Source organism: Micromys minutus (genome assembly GCF_963924665.1).
Source record: "Micromys minutus genome assembly, chromosome: 2".
In the NCBI taxonomy this organism is placed as follows: Eukaryota; Metazoa; Chordata; class Mammalia; order Rodentia; family Muridae; genus Micromys; species Micromys minutus.
The window spans coordinates 85,482,266-85,500,677 of record NC_137971.1 but is presented as its reverse complement, the minus strand read 5'-3'; the positions used below and the strand labels follow the sequence as shown (position 1 = coordinate 85,500,677).

The 18,412-nt window shown below is 46.8% G+C and overlaps 1 protein-coding gene across 1 annotated transcript in view; it reads right to left on the bottom strand.

Moving 5' to 3' along the window:
• The window catches only part of IRAG1 (inositol 1,4,5-triphosphate receptor associated 1), a gene marked incomplete at its 5' end in the record, with an annotated part of 110,936 nt that overhangs the window by 42,106 nt on the left and 50,418 nt on the right, over nt 1-18,412 (bottom strand). The window contains 7 exon segments of the mRNA XM_080911809.1: nt 10,036-10,114; nt 12,200-12,811; nt 13,069-13,116; nt 13,278-13,330; nt 14,373-14,450; nt 15,468-15,641; nt 17,691-17,761. Coding sequence (XP_080767935.1) covers nt 10,036-10,114; nt 12,200-12,811; nt 13,069-13,116; nt 13,278-13,330; nt 14,373-14,450; nt 15,468-15,641; nt 17,691-17,761 — 1,115 coding nt within the window.

Below are 18,412 nucleotides of genomic sequence, written 5' to 3'. Positions count from 1 at the left end.
GAGACTGTGACCCAGCCTTGAGCTGTTCAGACAGACCAACCACCTTCCTCAGAATCCTGGTCCAACCACCCTTAGACATCACCAACTAGATACAGAGAATAAAAATGGTTCCAGCACCATTTTTATTCATGGAACATCAGCCACACATTACATACTCTTTGTTGTTGGCTGCCTACAATTGTTATGCTAAGTCAATACTGCTGAGCAGGGGGTCGGGGGGGACTGAAGACCAGTTAGGGTTTATAGATTCCCCCCACAGCCAAGCTCATCCACAGTAGAACCAGAATGTAAAAATGAGCCTGTTAAACTGTGCTCGATATATTCAAACCCAGATACTTGTTCTTCTCAAGGGGGTTCTCTACACTGAGATCTGAGACCTGGTACTATCCCCATTACCCACACAGCCACACATGCAAATTCCTGGTGGCTTTCTGGAGCATTGATCACTATGTCTTACTATCCCCACCTCCAAATGGCTCTCAAACTCTCCTTCCACAGTCCTGTCACCCCTTGTCCCTCACCAGACCTTTTCCATATTGTTTTATACGGTGTCTTTTACAAAGTGTCTCTGATGACTGTAAGTGGCAGGGCCTAGGCCTTTATAAACTCTATCTCCCATGCCAGGCCAGCTATTGGAATCTCTTCAGATGAATTAGGCTAGAATGTAGGCTCCCTCTCCTGTAGGCTTCTCTGGCTCACCATTACTTAACTCATTACTTGGCCCTTGAAGCCTTCACTCTCCCTGCCCCAAGTCCACTGCTTCAGCCTCAGGGTCACACGGCCCATCTCCCTGGGACACACATGACACAGTGGATTTGGCTGAGATTCTGTTTCTGAAGCATGCCAGGCACCAGAAATGTGCTTTGTTCCCTCTGCTAGCCCTGCCTGGTGTGCCTTTCTCTTCCAGAGCAAAGCTGGCCCCTCCAGCCTTCACTGACTCACCCCCACTAAACTAGTTGCTTCTTCCTCCTTGTTCCCAAGGACCACTGTTCAGCTGAAGTTGTGCTATGGTGTATTGCAGTGACTCTGTCTGCCCTTGGGTTTCCTCTCACAGAGAGTGCGGGTTAGTCCATTCATTCATGAATTATGATCGAGTACTTACTATGTCCCAGGCAGGGAGGCCGGAGCCAAAGATAAATGCCATACTAAGCAAAACTTTCACACAACTGTCCCTTTCAGAAATTATTGTTTAAGAGGACAGAGATTAACCAGAGGAAAATCTAAAATGGGAGTTCATTGGGCAAAGAAGAGGAGGAGAGAGAATCCTCCGTGCAGAGGGGAAGGTGGGAAATGGAGGACGGAGCAGCTGCTGAAGGAAAGGCAAATGCAGACAGCTGGGGGAGGGTGGTTCCAGGTGATGCTCAGTGGGGCTGGCTCTCCAAGGCTCTGGTGCGCTCCTGAGAACAGAATGAGGCCTCTGAGAGACAAAAGTGCACTGCAGAGACTCTGGATGCGGTGTGAGCTATCAAGAATGTGGGCCAAAGGTCCCATTGGGAGAAAGATGGTATGGGGACAAAGCCATCTCCTTGATGGTATGGTCTGAGCCCCCACCCCCTGTCTTTTTCCCTCATCAAATTCCCGGAAAGCAGTGTGGGAGTGGCCCGTGTCAGCCTCATATCTTTATCTGGAAACAACGATCAAAGACAGTTTGCTGAGTAGTTCCTGAGAGGGAACAGGTTGAACTGTTGGGAAAGTCAGATTTACTGGAGAAGTTGGGAGCCAAGGTTCTGGAGACTCCAGAACACCCAGATAAGGGTCCTTCCTGTCTCCCCAAGGAACAGCCAGCAAGACTGAAGTTTTCTCGTGAAATCCTCATCAGAGATTACTTTTTTTCATGAGCTCTGTTGAATTTAAAACAGTGGTTCTCAACCTCTCTAAGGCTGTGACCCTTTAATACAGGTCCTCATATGGTAGTGACCTCCAACCATAAAGTTACTTTCGTTGCTATTTTATAATTGTAATTTTGTTACCATTATGAATTGTGATGTCAATATTTTTGAAGGTAGAGGTTTGCCAAAAGGGCCACAAGCCACAGGTTGAGAAGTGCTGTTAGAACCTGGACATATTCTCTGAGCCAGAGCTCAGAGGGCTCCCAGGTCTTTTGATCAGGGTACATGATAACTGCAGCCCACTGCTGTCCTGCCACACTTGGTTGACAAGATAGAGTTCCACAGTTGAGCAACTGTCATCAGAAGAACAGCAGGATCTAACTGAACTTAATACTAGGGTCACACAAAACATTATGTCAGGCTAATGAGGACTATAGGTACCACGATCACTCCCATTGTAGAGCTGGGTAAACTGAGGTGCCAAGACCAAGAAACTCGCCCAAAGTTCAGCAGCCAACAAATGATGAAACCCAAATGTTTAATCATCCAAAACCTAGACCTGAGAGAATATAGGAGGAGGTATTCATTTATTGAATATCCTGGGTTCACTTTGTGTTTTTTTTAAACATTTCTGTGTGTGTGTGTGTGTGTGTGTGTGTTGTTGTTGTTGTTGTTGTTGTTGTTGTTCATCAGTGTAGGTACACACACACACACACCATAGTGCACGTGTGGAAGTCAAATGTCAACCTGAGACCCTGTGTCATGAGTGCCAGTGTGTATGCCAGGCCAGCTGGCCCCGACTCCACCCCATGTAACCATGGAGGAGCTGTGATTACAGATGCGCGCTGCAGCGTTTGGCTTCCCATGGGTTCTGGGGATCCACAGGTCTTCGTGCTTGCATAGCAAGCATTTCACCCACTAAGCCAGCCCCCAGAATAATTTTTTTTTTAAATTGGGAGCTTATAGGAGTCAAATTCACTTACCTACTCATAAAACTGGGTGACGTCTAGCAAAATAGACAGTAAGACTTTGCTACAGGTTAGGTATATCTAGATTAGCATAACTTTATAGAAGAGTTTGACTGTCTACACACACACACACATACACACACACACACACACACACATACACACAAGTAAATACCTTTAAATCCATCCATTTTTACCTATAGGATGGCATCCCTTAGAAAATAAGCATTTCTATAGTATGTGAGAGAAGATATACCATCATTTACAGTAGAGAGAGATGTGGGGAAATAAATATGTATCAGTTTAATTTGTGTTTTAAACAATGAAAGCTCCATGGGTATTAACTGGGAAGCTGTCTAGGTCTATTGTTAAATTGAAAAGATGGCAGGACTGGGGCTGAGCTGACCACTACAATCTATCACAGGAATGGGGTTAAATGTGGCCTAAGGCCAGCTCTCAGGTAGCAATCCTCCCAGATTCCCTGGCTATTTGTGAAGCCATGCTACCACAGAGCTGAAGTGAAAGAGGAGTCACAGTCCACACCCTGCTCTGGAATCTGACACACACACCTCCCATCACCTCCTCCTACCACCACCACTCCTCCTCCCATCCCTGCTACCTTCCTACTATCCCCTTCCCCCTTCCACCCCTGCCCCCTCCTTCCACCTCTTCCCCCTCCTCCCACCTCTGCCCCCTCCTCCCATCCCTGCCCCCTCCCACCACCACCCCCTTTTGTCCAAAGCAGTGGGACTCCAGGTTGGCTCTAGAGTCTGCTGAAAAGATTACAAAGGAACATGAGGGTCCCTGGATGCCTGGGTGGAGCAACACCAGCCAACATGTGAACAACTGAAGAGCAAATGACTAACATAGTGTGTCTGGATTCCTCGGTCTCAACAACTTAGATTTTAATTTACCTAATCTGAAAGAAAAGTAGCCATAGAAAGGAAGAAAGAAAGAAAGAAAGAAAGAAAGAAAGGAAAATTACTAAGTTAATTAAATAATATGTAATCTTTTCAACAAATATATTTGATAGACTTCAACGCCAATTTTGAAACTTGGGAAGGAAAAACATGTAAAATGTTTTTAATTATCTAGCAATTATAAATGTATGATAGAACTTTAGATACATAGCATATAACTTTGTATACATATATAATAATAAAAGGTTCATTAATACTGTGTTGGTTTGTTTTGTCAACTTGACACAAATGAGGTGTGCCTAGGAAGAGGAATTACCTCTATCAGACTTTCTTTTGGACATCTCTGTGGGGCATTTTCTTGACTCATGTTAGGCATGGGAGGGTCCAGCCCAGTGTGGTCCTGGCTGGTATAAGCAAGCAAGCTGAGCAAGCCAGCAAGCAGCTGTCTTTCATGGTTTCTGCCTCTGATCCTACTTGAGTTCCTACCCAGATCTTCCTCCATGATGGCGTGTGATCAGGACTTGTAAGCCAAATAAACTGTTTCTGCCCCCAAGTCTGTTTGGTCAGTGTTTGTCACAGTAACAGAGAGACCTAATTAGACAATAGCATGCTTTATAATTATAACTTATATTTTATATCAAATCATATAAATATAGTTTTAAATAGCACGTTTATTTAATAAGATGTGTAACTTTTGGAAGAAAAAAAAGAGAGAACACCCTAAAATTCACTCAAAAAGAGGAGCAAGGCGAATGTTCTCCTCATCACTATTTTCCAGTTAGATAATGTTGCCAAAGTAATAAGGCACACACAGATGGAGAGATGCACATGGCCTCCACAGGCAGATCCGCTGAGACGGTGCCGAGCCAGCAAAAATAAAGCAACAGGAGGCTGAGTTGTCAATCCAGAAAGATGTTCTGCAAAGGGGTCAGAAGTTACACAGATCCAGGCTCTGATCCTGCTCTTGCAGTTAAGAGACACACCACCACAAGCCTCGCCTCGGTGTCTTAACGTGTCACGTGACTATGGGAGGACTGCTTGCTTCTTGGTCATTGTGAGCGTGGAGTCTACCAGAAGCAAATGCCCAGTCCCCAGAGTCAGCACCCTACCATTGTAAGAGCAATATTTAGAACGCAGGATGCATGTGACAGGGGCCACATTCATCTCCACTACTTGTGACCAGTCAGGAAATCCACTGAACTAAGAGTTCCAGTTACCAATAAATAAGGTTACACAGAGTGTGGCAAGAGCCAAATGTAAAGACCATTAAATGCTCTAGAAGAGAAAACAGAAATACCTAAATGTGTCCGATTGAGATGTGAGTGACTGCAAGGCTAGTAAACTAAAGGCTTATTAACTTCAAATAAAGCATGGACAACCCTTCTGAACCCAGCACGGATGGTGCATAAGATGTTTACACACACACAATGTGGAGGAGGCACCCAGAAGTCAGGAAACATAAAACTGTTCACTTCTGGTGAATAGATTCCTGTCTCCTTGGCCTCTGGCCTCTCTCTCATTGCTCATTCTGCAATCATGACTTGGATCTACCTAAAACATGCACAAAGACATTACAGAAGAAAAGTACTGAGAGAGGGCTAATCCCACTACACAAGAGAGCATATTCTCATTAAAGCCATGACTCAACAAGCCATATTGGTCAGAATGAAACAGCCAAGCTGGGTATGGCAGGACATATCTGTAGTCCTACCATTCAGAAGGCAGAAGCATAAAGATTGCTAGTTCTAGGACAACTCAAGGCTACAAAATGAGACTTTGTCTCAAGAAGCAAGAAAGCAAACAAACCAAAACAACAAAGCAAAAAGCCAATCCCCAAAACCCACTAAAATACTAAAAATCAAAAGAAAATAAAACAAACAGAACCAATAGCAACAGCAAACAGAACCCTGCTCCCCATAAATATATATGCATATAACAAATGACTGTTTGTCACAGAGAAATAGAAACACTATCAAAACGTTATTGTAGTAATGAGCTCTTAAGTCTTAATATACCTGTATCTTAAAATGAGGCTCAGAGAGCCGGGTGCACCATTAATCCTGGCCCTTGGGAGACAGGAAGTTAGATCCCTATGCATTCATGACAAGCTTGCTCTAAATAGTGAGTTCCAGGCTACCTAGTAAGAGTCCACGTCAAGAAGTAAAATACAACAGCAAAAAAGATAAAGTTCTTATTAGCAAGGCGAAGAGATACTAATAAACACAGATAAACCAAACTATAAATATGTGGAGCACGGCACATGCATCCATCCACACATCATGTGTACATGCATGGCAGCGCATGAACACACACACACACCATGTGCACATGTATTCCTGAACACACATACACACACAATCGTATGTATATGCATAAACAAAAGTTTTTGTTTTTTTTTTTTTAATTGGGGGCTGGAGAGATGCTCAGCAGTTGTACTTGGAGGAGATCTGAGTTCTGTTCTCAGCACCCACGTGCTGCCTCCAACTGTCTGTTACCCCCATGTTTCAGGAGATCCGATGCCCCCTTCTGGTGTTTGTGGGCCCTGAATGTATGTGGTGTATAGATAAACATGCAGGCAAAACACCTATACACATAAAATAAGATAAAATAATTTTAAATATTGACAGAAAACATTCAGGCAAAGCATTCATATTTGTTATGCACACTTCACATATAATACTAACAACAGCCAAAAACATAATATAGCTCTCAAATAGATTGCTATAAAGTTAAGAAGTTTCTACCAAAAGAAAAATGTAAGTTTGAGCATGCTAGAACATTAAGTGAAATGAAAGCAAGGCATCATTTTGCACCAATGATAATAGCATATCGTGACTGTCATCCTTTTTGTCAGCTTGTTTTGAAATATAGTTTCACTATGGAGGCTGGGCTGGCCTCAACTTGGAGTCCTCCTGACTCAGCCTCCTGCCTGCTAGGACTACAGACATGCGCCCTCATGGCTGGTGTTCTGATTTTCTTCTCTGTTGCTGTGATGAAAAACTCTGACCAAAATGAGAGAGAGGAAAGGGTTTGTTTGGCTTACAGTTTACAGCCGATCAAGGAGGGAAGCCAGGGCAGAGGCTCAAAGCAGGAACCTGATGGCAGGAACTGGAGCAGAGCCATGGGACAGTGCTACCTACCAGTCTGCATTTTAGTTGATTCCAGATCCAGTCAGTTGACAACCAAGATCAGTCACCACACCTGACTATTACTGAGGTGGTTATTACTCTGACACATTCTGGCTAAGAAAGGTCAAAGCAACGTCCAGAAATTATCATGCTCAGAAGAAAAACATATGCAAATGTTTACAACATTTGATAAGAGGCAAGCATTTCTGCACTCTGACTCAGAGACTCCTATGTCTGAGAATGTATCCTAAGGAAATTAGTGAAAGGAAAGAAAAGGGAAAAAAACTCACAAGAACAAAGATAAAACTGTTTATAACGGATGGAAAACTATAAACATCTGAAATATTTTACAATGGAGACAGTCATACAGGAGGAAATATGAGCCTACTCAGTCATAAATATGAAATCTAAATACATGTAATTAGTTATGACAACTTCAGTAAAACAAACCTTTAAAAGGAAGTTGCATCTATACCATCAAATCAACTTGGGAAAATTATAAACGTTGGAAAAAATAAAACTGTGATGAGGCTATGGATGAGAATGTTTTTAAAGGATTTGTAATTTTATGTGTATGAGTAGTTTGCACTATATGGACTCTGGTGCTGGAAGAGGCTGGAAGAGGGTGTGTCTCCCTGGAGCCAGAATTACAGACAGTTATGAACTGCCATGTGGGTGTTGGGAAGTAAACCCATGTCTTCTGCAAGAGCAGCACGTGCTCTTAACTGCTGAGCCATCTCTCCAGCCTCGAGTGTATAAAAATTGTGGGGTTTTTCTAGTGTTTTAATTTTTAAAAAATTAAAAGTGAAAAGTATACATTTAAAGGGATACCTCTAGATATTGTTAATGCTTTGTGTGTATTTATAAATGTATGTGATTTGTGTGTGTGTGTGTGTGTGTGTGTGTAGATGGCAGAGGGAGATATTGGGTGTTCTTGCTCTGTCATTCTTTGCCTTGAGGAATCTCCTCAGAGCTCTGGCTTTTTGTGTGGGTGCTAGGGATTCAAACCCATATCCTCATGCTTGAAGAGCAAGCATTCTTACCCCTGAGCTATCTCCCCAGCCCTAAGGTGATTTATTTATTTGTTGGCCTGCTTGCTTTGGCCCTTTGAGACAGGGTCTCAATACATAGCCCTGACTATCCTGTAACTCGGTATGTCGTTAAAGCCTGGCTTCGAACTCACAGGGAGCCTCCTTCCTCTGCCTCCAGAGTGCTGGTATTAAAGGCATGTGCCACCATAACCAGCTAGAGTATTTTTAAAAATAATTCAGTCCTTTTAAAAAAAGGACCTCTGGATCCTTGTTAACTGAGAAGGTGGTAGTTATTGTATCTTGGCCCAGAATTTTCCACTCCCTGGTGACATCCAGAATAATCTCACTTGGTGATTCAGACTGACACCAGCCATAGACTGTGGGAGGGAAGTGTGCCTTCCCAGAAGTGCTCTGTGAAGCCTGAGGCACACTGGTGCCCACACGAGATAGGCAGAAGTTTCAGGAAACTGGCTTTGTTCTCATTGCCCTGATCCCCATAAGTTGTCCTCCTCTGGATTAGTTGATCTTAAATAAAATAAAGCTAAAAACATGTTTCAGAACTGCTCCTGGGATAGAAAACCGTGTGATGGACTCGGTGGTTCTTTGGACCCCAGTTTCCCTAACAATAAGGTGAGAGCAAAAAAATCCCTGCCTCTTAGTTTCCTGGGAGAAGACTAAATCCAAGTTGCAAATGACTTAGAGTCTGCAAAATGCTAGAGAGAATTTCCTGAGAGGACATTAGAAGGATAAAAGATTGTATGGCTAAGTTTACGAGAGGGACCTAAAGAAGACATAATCCACAGAAACAGGAAGTGGGATGGGAGTTGCAAGGGGCTGGGGGAGGGGCGCGGACAGCTGTGTCTCTGGGTGTGGCTGCAACTGAGGAAGATGGAAAGGTTCTGTGGATATACAGTGGTGATGGCCGCACAATATAGCAAGACTGGACCTGAGCCCACTGACCCACATACTGGACACGGTTAAGACATGGTATATATCACCATTTAACACAGTAGTAAATACCAACAGAAAACAAGAGATAGATATAAATACAGAATAAGTTAGGAATGTGGGGGGTTAGAGCAGGTGGACAGACTGGCTCCTTTAAGAGACAGGTGCAATGATTCAACAGAACACAGAGATAAGGGGGTGAATGTCCACAGGGAAGAGGCCTGAGGACGAGGGAACGGAGAGCCTGCCCTTCTAGAAGTATCCTTACAAACACACTCATTCTTCCCTGGCCATCATGAAGCATTCTGGCTGCTTTTATGCAACTGTCTCAGTATCTCCCCAGTGCACTCTTTCATGACCTCACCCATTTGTTCCGTCCAGTACTTATTCAGGGCTTATTCATGCCAGGCAGCGCTGTGTGGGTAAGCATGTAGCTCACAGTTTCTGTACAGACACACATGTGCACACATAGACATACTCCCGGATACAGAGCCTGCTCTTGGGGCCCTGGAGTTTGGGGATCTTGACAGCCGGCACCTATACAGCACTCACCATGTGCCAGGTGCCGTCCTAGGCACACTGTAAACACAGTTTCTTCACTACGTACTCTTCTTGATAATGCTCAAGGTCACTGTGATGGCCCTGTGTAACAAGGATGTGGGGCCCAGGCCCGGTGAGGCCACAGATATTGTCCGCCCAGTAGCAGAGCCAGGATGAACAGCTGTGGCTCACCCTGGGGCATCAGCGAACACAGAGGAAGAACAGATGAAGGCAGGAACAGGGAGGGTCCAGCCTCCTCCTTATTTTCAGGAAAGTGTGGTAAAGTGTGTAACGTGGTGGAGAGCAGAAGGCTTGGAGGAAGGGATGTGCAGACACCCAGCAGGGTAGGGCTGGGTTATGGACTTTGTGGTGACAGCGGATTAAAAAGAGAGAGTTCTGGTGTCTTGAAAAGAGGAACCGATCTATTTGGGTAGCTTCCTGGGTGTGAGGAAAAAGCAGTGTCAAAAGTTCGGGCCTGTCACTAACAGGGATAGGGTGGGGTGGTAGGAAGGAGACAGATTATATTTGCTCATGTTCTGCCTCCGTGGGCTATACAATCCGTTTCCTTCGCTCATGCACAAAGACTCATGGGAAATCAAGTGCTGACACATGGAATGCCAGTGGCCTATCCAGCCTGTGGAGGGCAAACAGGTCCCCCACAGCCTGCCTACCTTTGTCCTGCTCCGCAGCCTCACTCAGTTCAGGGAGCTTGAACCCCACCAGGTTCTGGTTTCTCATCAGGATGTGTTCCTTGGTGAGAGGAAGAAGGGACATGATTCAGGTGACAACAGAGGGTGTAATCCTTAAGTACTAAGGACTTTGGGGACATTAAAGTTCCCTAGATATGCATGCAGCTGCTCTGGAAGTCATTTTTGATGGTCTTGCTGCTGGAAACAGCTTCCTGCCCTGCCCATCAGTGAGAGTGACAGTCCTTCCTCAACAACCTCTGTGGCACCTCCAAAAAAATGAAGCCTGAGAATCGTTGCTTGGGGACCTGAACATGCATAGATTTGGGGTATTGGTGGACCCAGTAGGCTACCCTTGCTCCAAGCCAATCCATGTCAGACCTTTTAGGATACCTGAGTCCTTTCCTAGCCCCTCGAGCCATCCAAGGGTTCTCAGCTTACCAAGTGACAAAAGCCACTTGAGTCACTGCCCTCTGAGTACAAGGGAAGAAAGAGGCTAACAAAGAGTCCCCAGGATCCAGACAGAACCCAGGCCATGCCCTTACAATATACTCAGAGGCCCACAGCCCCTCAGCCACCAGCACGCTGGACAGGGTACAGAGCAGGTCTCGGTGCCAGACCAGCTGGTAGCATGAGCTCCCAGGTTCTCTGTGACTTCCCTTGCTGGGTGAGAGTGGCCTGCAGGGATGTGGAGAGTTCTGGGGGAGAGGCCCACTCTCCCTGCCTCTGACGCCCATGAAGGCCAGTCTCCAGCTGTCTTCCCCCTTTTTCGTCACTTGCCTCCTCACTTTAGGTGGCTCTGCCTGGCATTGTTCTAAGCTACCAGGTATCTTGGGCCTTGAATTGGAGTGTGGGGAGTTCTATGTGAATTGTTATTTTTCTAAGCCTCTAACTCAGAACATCATAAAAGATCAGAATGATTTGTCATCTATCCATCTATTCATCATCTATCCATCATCTACCCATCTATCCATCACCTATCTATCTATCTATCTATCTATCTATCTATCTATCTATCTATCTACCTACCTACCTACCTACCTACCTACCTATCTATCTATCTATCTATCTATCTACCTACCTACCTACCTATCTATCTATCAATCATCTATCATCTCTGACTGACTTCAAACTTCCTATATAGCTGAACATGACACTGAAATTTCTGATCCTCCTGCCTCTACCTCTCCGGTACTGGAATTACAAGCTATCCCCACACATGGTTTTATATGACTCTGGGAACCCAGGGCTTTGTGTGTGCTAGTAGAGCACTCTACTGACTGAGCCACTTCCTCCTTGAAGCTCTCTGAACTGCACAGTGGCCTGACACAATGTGTCCTTGATAGTATATATTCACATTAGATACTTTCATTGAGCTGGAGTGTTCAGGCCCTCTCTTCCTTCCTTGCCCTTACTGCTTCAATAGAAGAGCCTGAGGACTTTGTCCTATTCCAGGCCCTAATCCTTAGGCTCCCAGTCTCCTTGACCTGAATTGAGTGTGGCTGCCTGGGTGAGAAGGAACTGGATCAGGACCTTTGATCCAGTTAAATCCTCTGTTTTGCACTCTGATCTCCTCTTCACCTTACACACATTAGTATTCTCAGTCACTCACTTTGTAACAGGGTGGCCCCCTGACTGACCACTATTCCCAGTCTGATGGCCAATGGACATTGGGGACACCATGGACACTGGAAGAAATTCACCATGGAGGAGCCTCCCCTTACGGCCATTGTCATAGTGGTACTTGGGTCTAAGGCCCTTGGTTAACAGGTACCAAGAAGACAGGATGGGTGACATTGCAAAAGGAAAGCCTGCTTAATTCTAGGCATGACCACATACTCCATCAGAGGTTCCTCTCACCAGGTCTAGCTGGACGAGGAAGAAAGCGCAGGATAAGGAGTCCCTGTGGCTAACTTCTCCTGAACTGTGGCCACTGTATTTCAGGGGACGTCTAGACATTAGCAGGAGCAAAAGGCACTTGAAGCTGGTGCTATGGAAGTGTGACACTAATGGAATTGGCTTCTCGGGGTCAACAAGTTTGGGACTTCATGAGGTCAGAGCTGTCTTGTCCCAGGGCCCAGCTTGAGCGTGAACGTCTGTAGTTCAGGGGTCCCCGGCATGCACACACTGCAGCAGGACAGTAACCCACCTCCCGGAGCTTGGTCAGCTTCTGCATGCGCACCGGCTGCACCTGTATCTGGAGGTCTTTGAGCCCAGGTGGCTTGGCTGGCTTGGCTTTGCCTGAAAACCGCTTCTCCTCCTCTGCCAGAGGCAGCTTAGCGAGCACCTTTTGCAGCAGGGGACCAGGTTCTTCGGGGCTGCTGTCCCAGGAGACCCCCCGAATCAGGGGGGTCCGGGACACAGGGGACTTCAGCTCAGCCTTGGGGCCAGCCTTGGGCCCAGTAGGCTCTCCAGCAGAGCCTTGTCCCTGGGTATATGGGGAGACTGTTCCTCCTGAGCCCTGGCCTGTGGTTCTGGGCAGAGGGTTGTCTTCCCTGGCTGTCTTCAGAAGCTGCCTGCCCAGCTCCGTCTCAGCAGGGCCAGGCTGGGGGCTGTTCAGCGCCATTTTCCCACTGATTCGTGCTCCTGAAGCCTGTGTCATGGGTGGGGCTTCCAGGTGCTGAAGAGGATCAAAGTTTTCCTTTTGTTCTACTGAAAGTTCTTTGGGTTTCTCTACTGTGGGAGATCGAGGAGCCAGTCTGCCTTGAGACACTTTCCTCTGGTCATTCTGCTTCCGGTCAGCGAGCCCTTTGGAGATATTCTGGAAGAGACGAGATAGAGTTAGGACCCTGGAGGTAGGCTGAGGCAACTCAGACCTTGACAACAGCTCATTTATGTGTATGCAAATGTGGTCTGACCTGCCTTGCCTCTTTCTCCTCAGAGTTCCACCTCATAAGACAGAGCAGTCTTCAGCTTACACTAGAACCCACCCTCTACTCACATCCAGGGCCTGCTGGGCTTCTGAGACCACATTCCCCACATTTAAATCACAGCAAACTGAGCAAAGCACAAACTCACAGGTTCTCCGAGGTGAGGCGAGGAGACACCGTCCTCATGTCCCTTTTGCTGAAGAAGAAAACACAGGTCAGTAACAGTGGGAAGAGGCCTGCTCCCTCTTGAAGCCTGGCAGGGTGTAAATGCCCCTCTGCCTCCCTAACTCAGGGGTCTAGACATATTAGGGACAAGAGATCTAATGGTATAGGAATGGCATGCCCGTGTGTTGTTACCTGTGGCGGTGCTCCTGGCAGAGGGGACTGTGGGTCACTGCATGTGTCAAAACCTGCAATGGACCAGTGCAGATAAGTGATACCCATCACCTAGTCCCCTGCTTGCCACTTTAACAACACACACACACCAACACACACACACACCAACACACACACACCAACACATACACACACCAACACACACACACACCAACACACACACACACACCAACACACATACACACACACACCAACACATACACACACCAACACACCAACACACACACACACACACCAACACAAACACACACCAACACATAACACACCAACACACACACACACCAACACACACACACCAACACATACACACACCAACACACACACACACCAACACACACACACACCAACACACACTCACCAACACACATACACACACACACCAACACATACACACACCAACACACCAACACACACACACACACACCAACACAAACACACACCAACACATAACACACCAACACACACACACACCAACACAAACACACACCAACACACACACACCAACACACACACACCAACATACACACACACCAACACACATACACACACACACACACACACACACACACACACACACATGATCTGGCAGCCAAAGACACTGTTGTTGCTCACACGCTAGCATTAAAACACCATAGAAACCAAATAAGGAAACAGAGTTATGGGAGACCTTGAGGTCTGATAATCAGGAAGCATCTGTGAATGTAGGATCCTGGGTTTACCTCCCAGCACTCACAAAGGCAGACTGCCTGCCATGCTACTCCATTGCCTAAGGGTGTGGCTCTGGACACAGTCCAGAAAGGAAGAGACCAACCTGTATACTGGGCATGGAGATGTAGCTCAGAGGTTCAGTGCTTACATAGCAGATGTGAGGTTCAAATCCCAGCACCACAGAATAAACAAAACTCAGTGGTCCAAATAAGAGGATTCAAAATAAACTGTGACGACTTCTCTCTGAGCAAAGAGCAGCCATCAGAGTCGGCTTCCCATGACCTAGACCCTATCCTCACTCAGCCTGTCCACTCACCCCCTCAGGGAGGGCTGTGGGGGCAGCCTCACCTGGTGACGTGGAGGTGGTGAGCGAACAGCTCCTAGAGGAAGCAGGAGAAGCTCCAGAGTTGAGGTTTGGAGAAACATCTGTGGAAACAAACGTCAATTGGCTGGCATTCATGAAGAGCTAGAACTTCTGCCACCAAATGGATTATTCTCTAAGAATTCACCCCTGGGAACCCAGACTGCCTTGTCAAGGCCAGGGGCTGATTCTGAACCACCATATAAGACTCTTATTACAACCCAATATATGATACAGCCAACCCAGCAGAGGGGTCCTCAGGTAATTTCCAAGATATAGGGTCACGTTCCTTAGGCTGCTGAGCCTGATCTCAGAGAACTATCCAGAATCTGAGAACCTGGCATTGCTTAACAGAAAAAGTATACAAGGCTGTACTTTCTAGATGCCATAGGACCAGTCTGATTCCTAACACTCTCTTTGTCTTCCAAGGCCGTTTGGACTTCCCTAAAACCTGCTTCATCTTTGCACTTAGGAAAAAGAGGGACCACAGCATGAGGTAGCAAAGGATCCTTGTCTCTCCTCCAGAGTACCTGGGTCCTTAGATACCAGGCTGAGGGAGCCCAGGATGGCCTCCTCAGACCTTTGCTGAGGAGATGTCCACCACAGACAAGGTCTTCATTGGGAGGATGAAGATGTTAGGCAGAATCTGTCATGCAAGGTTATGCAAGGGTCAGTGTGTATGGGAATTGCACAGTGTCTCTCCGCATTAGAGCTAAGGACCTAGAAGTTCATGAAGGAGAGATGCTGAGATCAGATTGATAATGTGAGCATCATGTGGAATGGCCTTTGTCCACACACGGGCAAGTCCCAGAGAGTCACACAAGGATCCGAAAACAAAGCATGGGAGAGTTACCAGGGTATGTTAGGACTCTGGAAGCTGAGCACAAAGGCTTCCTGAAGGGGTCTCCTTTGCAAAGCTTGGGCCTTTTAGAACCTGGAAGCCAAGGGGACAGGCCACTTGAAGCTTGACCTCTTGGAAACAAGGTTATTCTGTAGCTGGAGCCTGGTCGTCCCCTCCCTCCCACAGACCAGCCTCAGAGAGGCTCGGCATAGCTGCCTTCCTAGTGTTGGTCCTCCCCTACCTGATGGGGAGTCTCCGAGGCTGCTCCTTGATTTCCTCCCGCGGCGGGTCAGGAACCGCTCACTCACCAACTTGGCTTCTTCCAGAAGTGCCAGGTTTTTCTTCTTGTCCTCTTCTGAGATGCTGATGTCTGGCAGCTGGTCATTTACCAGATCAATGACATTCCCCGAAGGGTCTGCAGAGAGAATGAGTTCCCAGTGAGAGCCACCTCATTCTAGAGGAACCTTAGAGGTTTCATCTCAGGAACACAGTCACCTCATCTTAGAGGCCCTGCCACCGCAGAACTCAGCCAAATGCCAGTGTCAGGATAAAAGATAGGACAGACTGTGGCTTCCTCAGTAGACTCCTCTCTCTGGCTTGTAGCGTCTGTCAGAAAGGTTCATGAAGCCCCATTTGGTTCCCAGAACTGTCCTAACTCTGCTTTGAAGGGAGGCTAGCTCTGCTTCATGCTCTCTTCTTCCTAGGTTTTCTTCCTTCCAGTCTGTTTCTTTACAAGTTAGTCAATGTGTTGCTAGGGATACAGATCAAAGATGCCTCACACCCCAGCTGCAATCCTGAGATCACCTTTCCCTTCCTTTCTCCTTCTCATACTTCCCAAACTGACCCATCTCTAGGAGTACGCTTGTTGAGCTAAGTAGATGACATGTTCCCTTGCCAGATGCTCGGGAAATAATGGTCACACCTTCTTCTTCCTCAGTTATCATGTCTAAGACCTGCCTCAGGCATAGCATTGGCTGTACATGTCCCTGGGACCTGTCTCCATTTCTATTCCTCCTCATGAGCTCTTACTTGAACAATTACGTCAGGCCCCTTCAAACCAATCTCTCTGGCTCATGGCCTACAGAGTGACCTTTCTAGCATCTATGTCTGATCATGCCATTCTCCTGCCTCATCCCGTGGAAACTACTCAGAGTTCCCAGGGTTACACGAAAACTGGTCACCAATTTTGCTGGCTCTACATCCTCCTTCCAAGACCTTGTCCCAGCTCCAGCCCTCTGTGGCAAGCTCCCAGTCAGCCTCCTCTGCCTTTATTCATGCCTCTTCCAGCAGTAGCTCTTTATTTTCACCAGGGAAACCCTCTGAATCACCATCAACTGACTCAGGGGGAGTGCTCCATCCCTACTCACAACTCTGCTTCAAGAAGCAAGGCTGAGTGGTAGTGGGTCCCAAACCAGCTTTGGCTAGTTGAGCTAGGCCGCCACAGGGATCAGATAGAGATGACCACATGAGGCTAGGGAGAAGCAGTTTTGGGAAATGAGAGGGGAGAAGGGTGTCACAGATAAGATGGAGGTTGGGGATGCAGCTGACCATTTGTTCCCATGAATAGATCTTCCCAAGAAGAGAGCTCAAATATGAAATGAGATGAGAGACGGGACAGTACAAAAACTAATAACCCAAATTGAGTACCTGGATCTAGCAGTGACTGAAACCATTGAGCCTGAAGGAGGACTAGACAGTGATGGGGGCAAACTACAAGTAGGGGGTGGGGGGGGGTTCTGTTATTTTGGAGTAAGCTAGTATGGATTGGGGCTCCATAGTTTTCAGTGGTCATGACATACACACATGGCAGAGCATGGGATTGCCACAGGGTGGTTCCTGCTTCCCACCAAGTCTCTTCTTTCCCCTAGAGTGCCATCCCTTCGTCCTGTGTGTCTGTCTCTTTAAAATGAATGCCACTTCCCCTGGAATGCCTTTCTTCCCTCTTTGGGGAGAAGTAGGTCCCTTCTTACCTTGGCTTCCTTAGTTCTCTCATGAAGACCCTTTACCAATTCTATCTATCGACTTCCCACCCTCCTTATTAAGTGTAACCAACACTGAATACAAAGCCCAAGTCTATGTGACCCCCTATCCTTCAATGGTCCCACAAAGCTGTGCAAAACCATGAGTAGGAACCAGCAGGGGATCCTATCAGCCAGCCCTTCACATGGGTACACTCTCGCCTGGCTGTGTACCTGCTCATACATCCTCAGCACTCTGACCCTTGAACCCAGTACTGAGCATCACTCAGCTGACCACTGAGCATCACTTCTGTATATGCTCTGACTTCGTTTTCCTCCTGTGTCTGACACTGAGACTAGACACCATTTCTTCTGGACCCAAACATGGAGGGGCTGATCTCCTCTACCCTTTGGACTTGGGAAGAGGGAAAGGACCTGAGTCTAACTAAGCTCAGGCAATTCATGCTTGCTGCTCAAGCACATGCTCATATTGACCCGGCCCTTACCCACAGAAGTCAGCGAAGCAGTGGAGACCTTCAGGTGTCGATGGGAAAGCCTCCGGTGGGGGCTGGGAGCCCTGAAAAACAGAACATGGTCAACTTGTTAGGAAATTTACTCAGGGATGGACAAAGGAGATGATTGTACAGTCTCTCAGGGTCACCCCAGAACATGATCTATGGCACATACACACAAGGGTCCTCTGACCTTGGGATGGATGAATTCCCAGGCTGTACCCCAGTCTCCCACATCAGAGCCCCTGGGAAGATCAGTGACTCAGCAAGTCTCTGTGCTGCCCATTCAAGCGATCCAAGCCCACTCACAAGGGATGATACTACATTATTTACTCTCTCTGAGGACACAGATTTTATGCTAGAACTATCTTGTGGGAGCCTTACCAAACATAGATGGGGTCTGGTTTATTTTTGAAGGGGAAAATAAAAACACAGTTTCACTGCCTGGCTCTTTTTAAAGACTTATTTTTAATCACAGATGTGTGTGCTTGGGTGTACAGATGCACCTGGAGGCTAGAGGCATCAGATTGTCCTGGAACTGGAGCTACAGGTGGTTGTGAGCCACCTGATTTGGGTAGTGAAAACCAGTCTCAGGTCCTTGGCAAGAACAGTGTAGACTCTTAACTACTGAGCCAACCTCCATGAAGACATCTTGTGTCTGACTTAACTGTTTTATTTGGCTTTTTCCACCTCCTCGCACATTGAGTATGCATGTA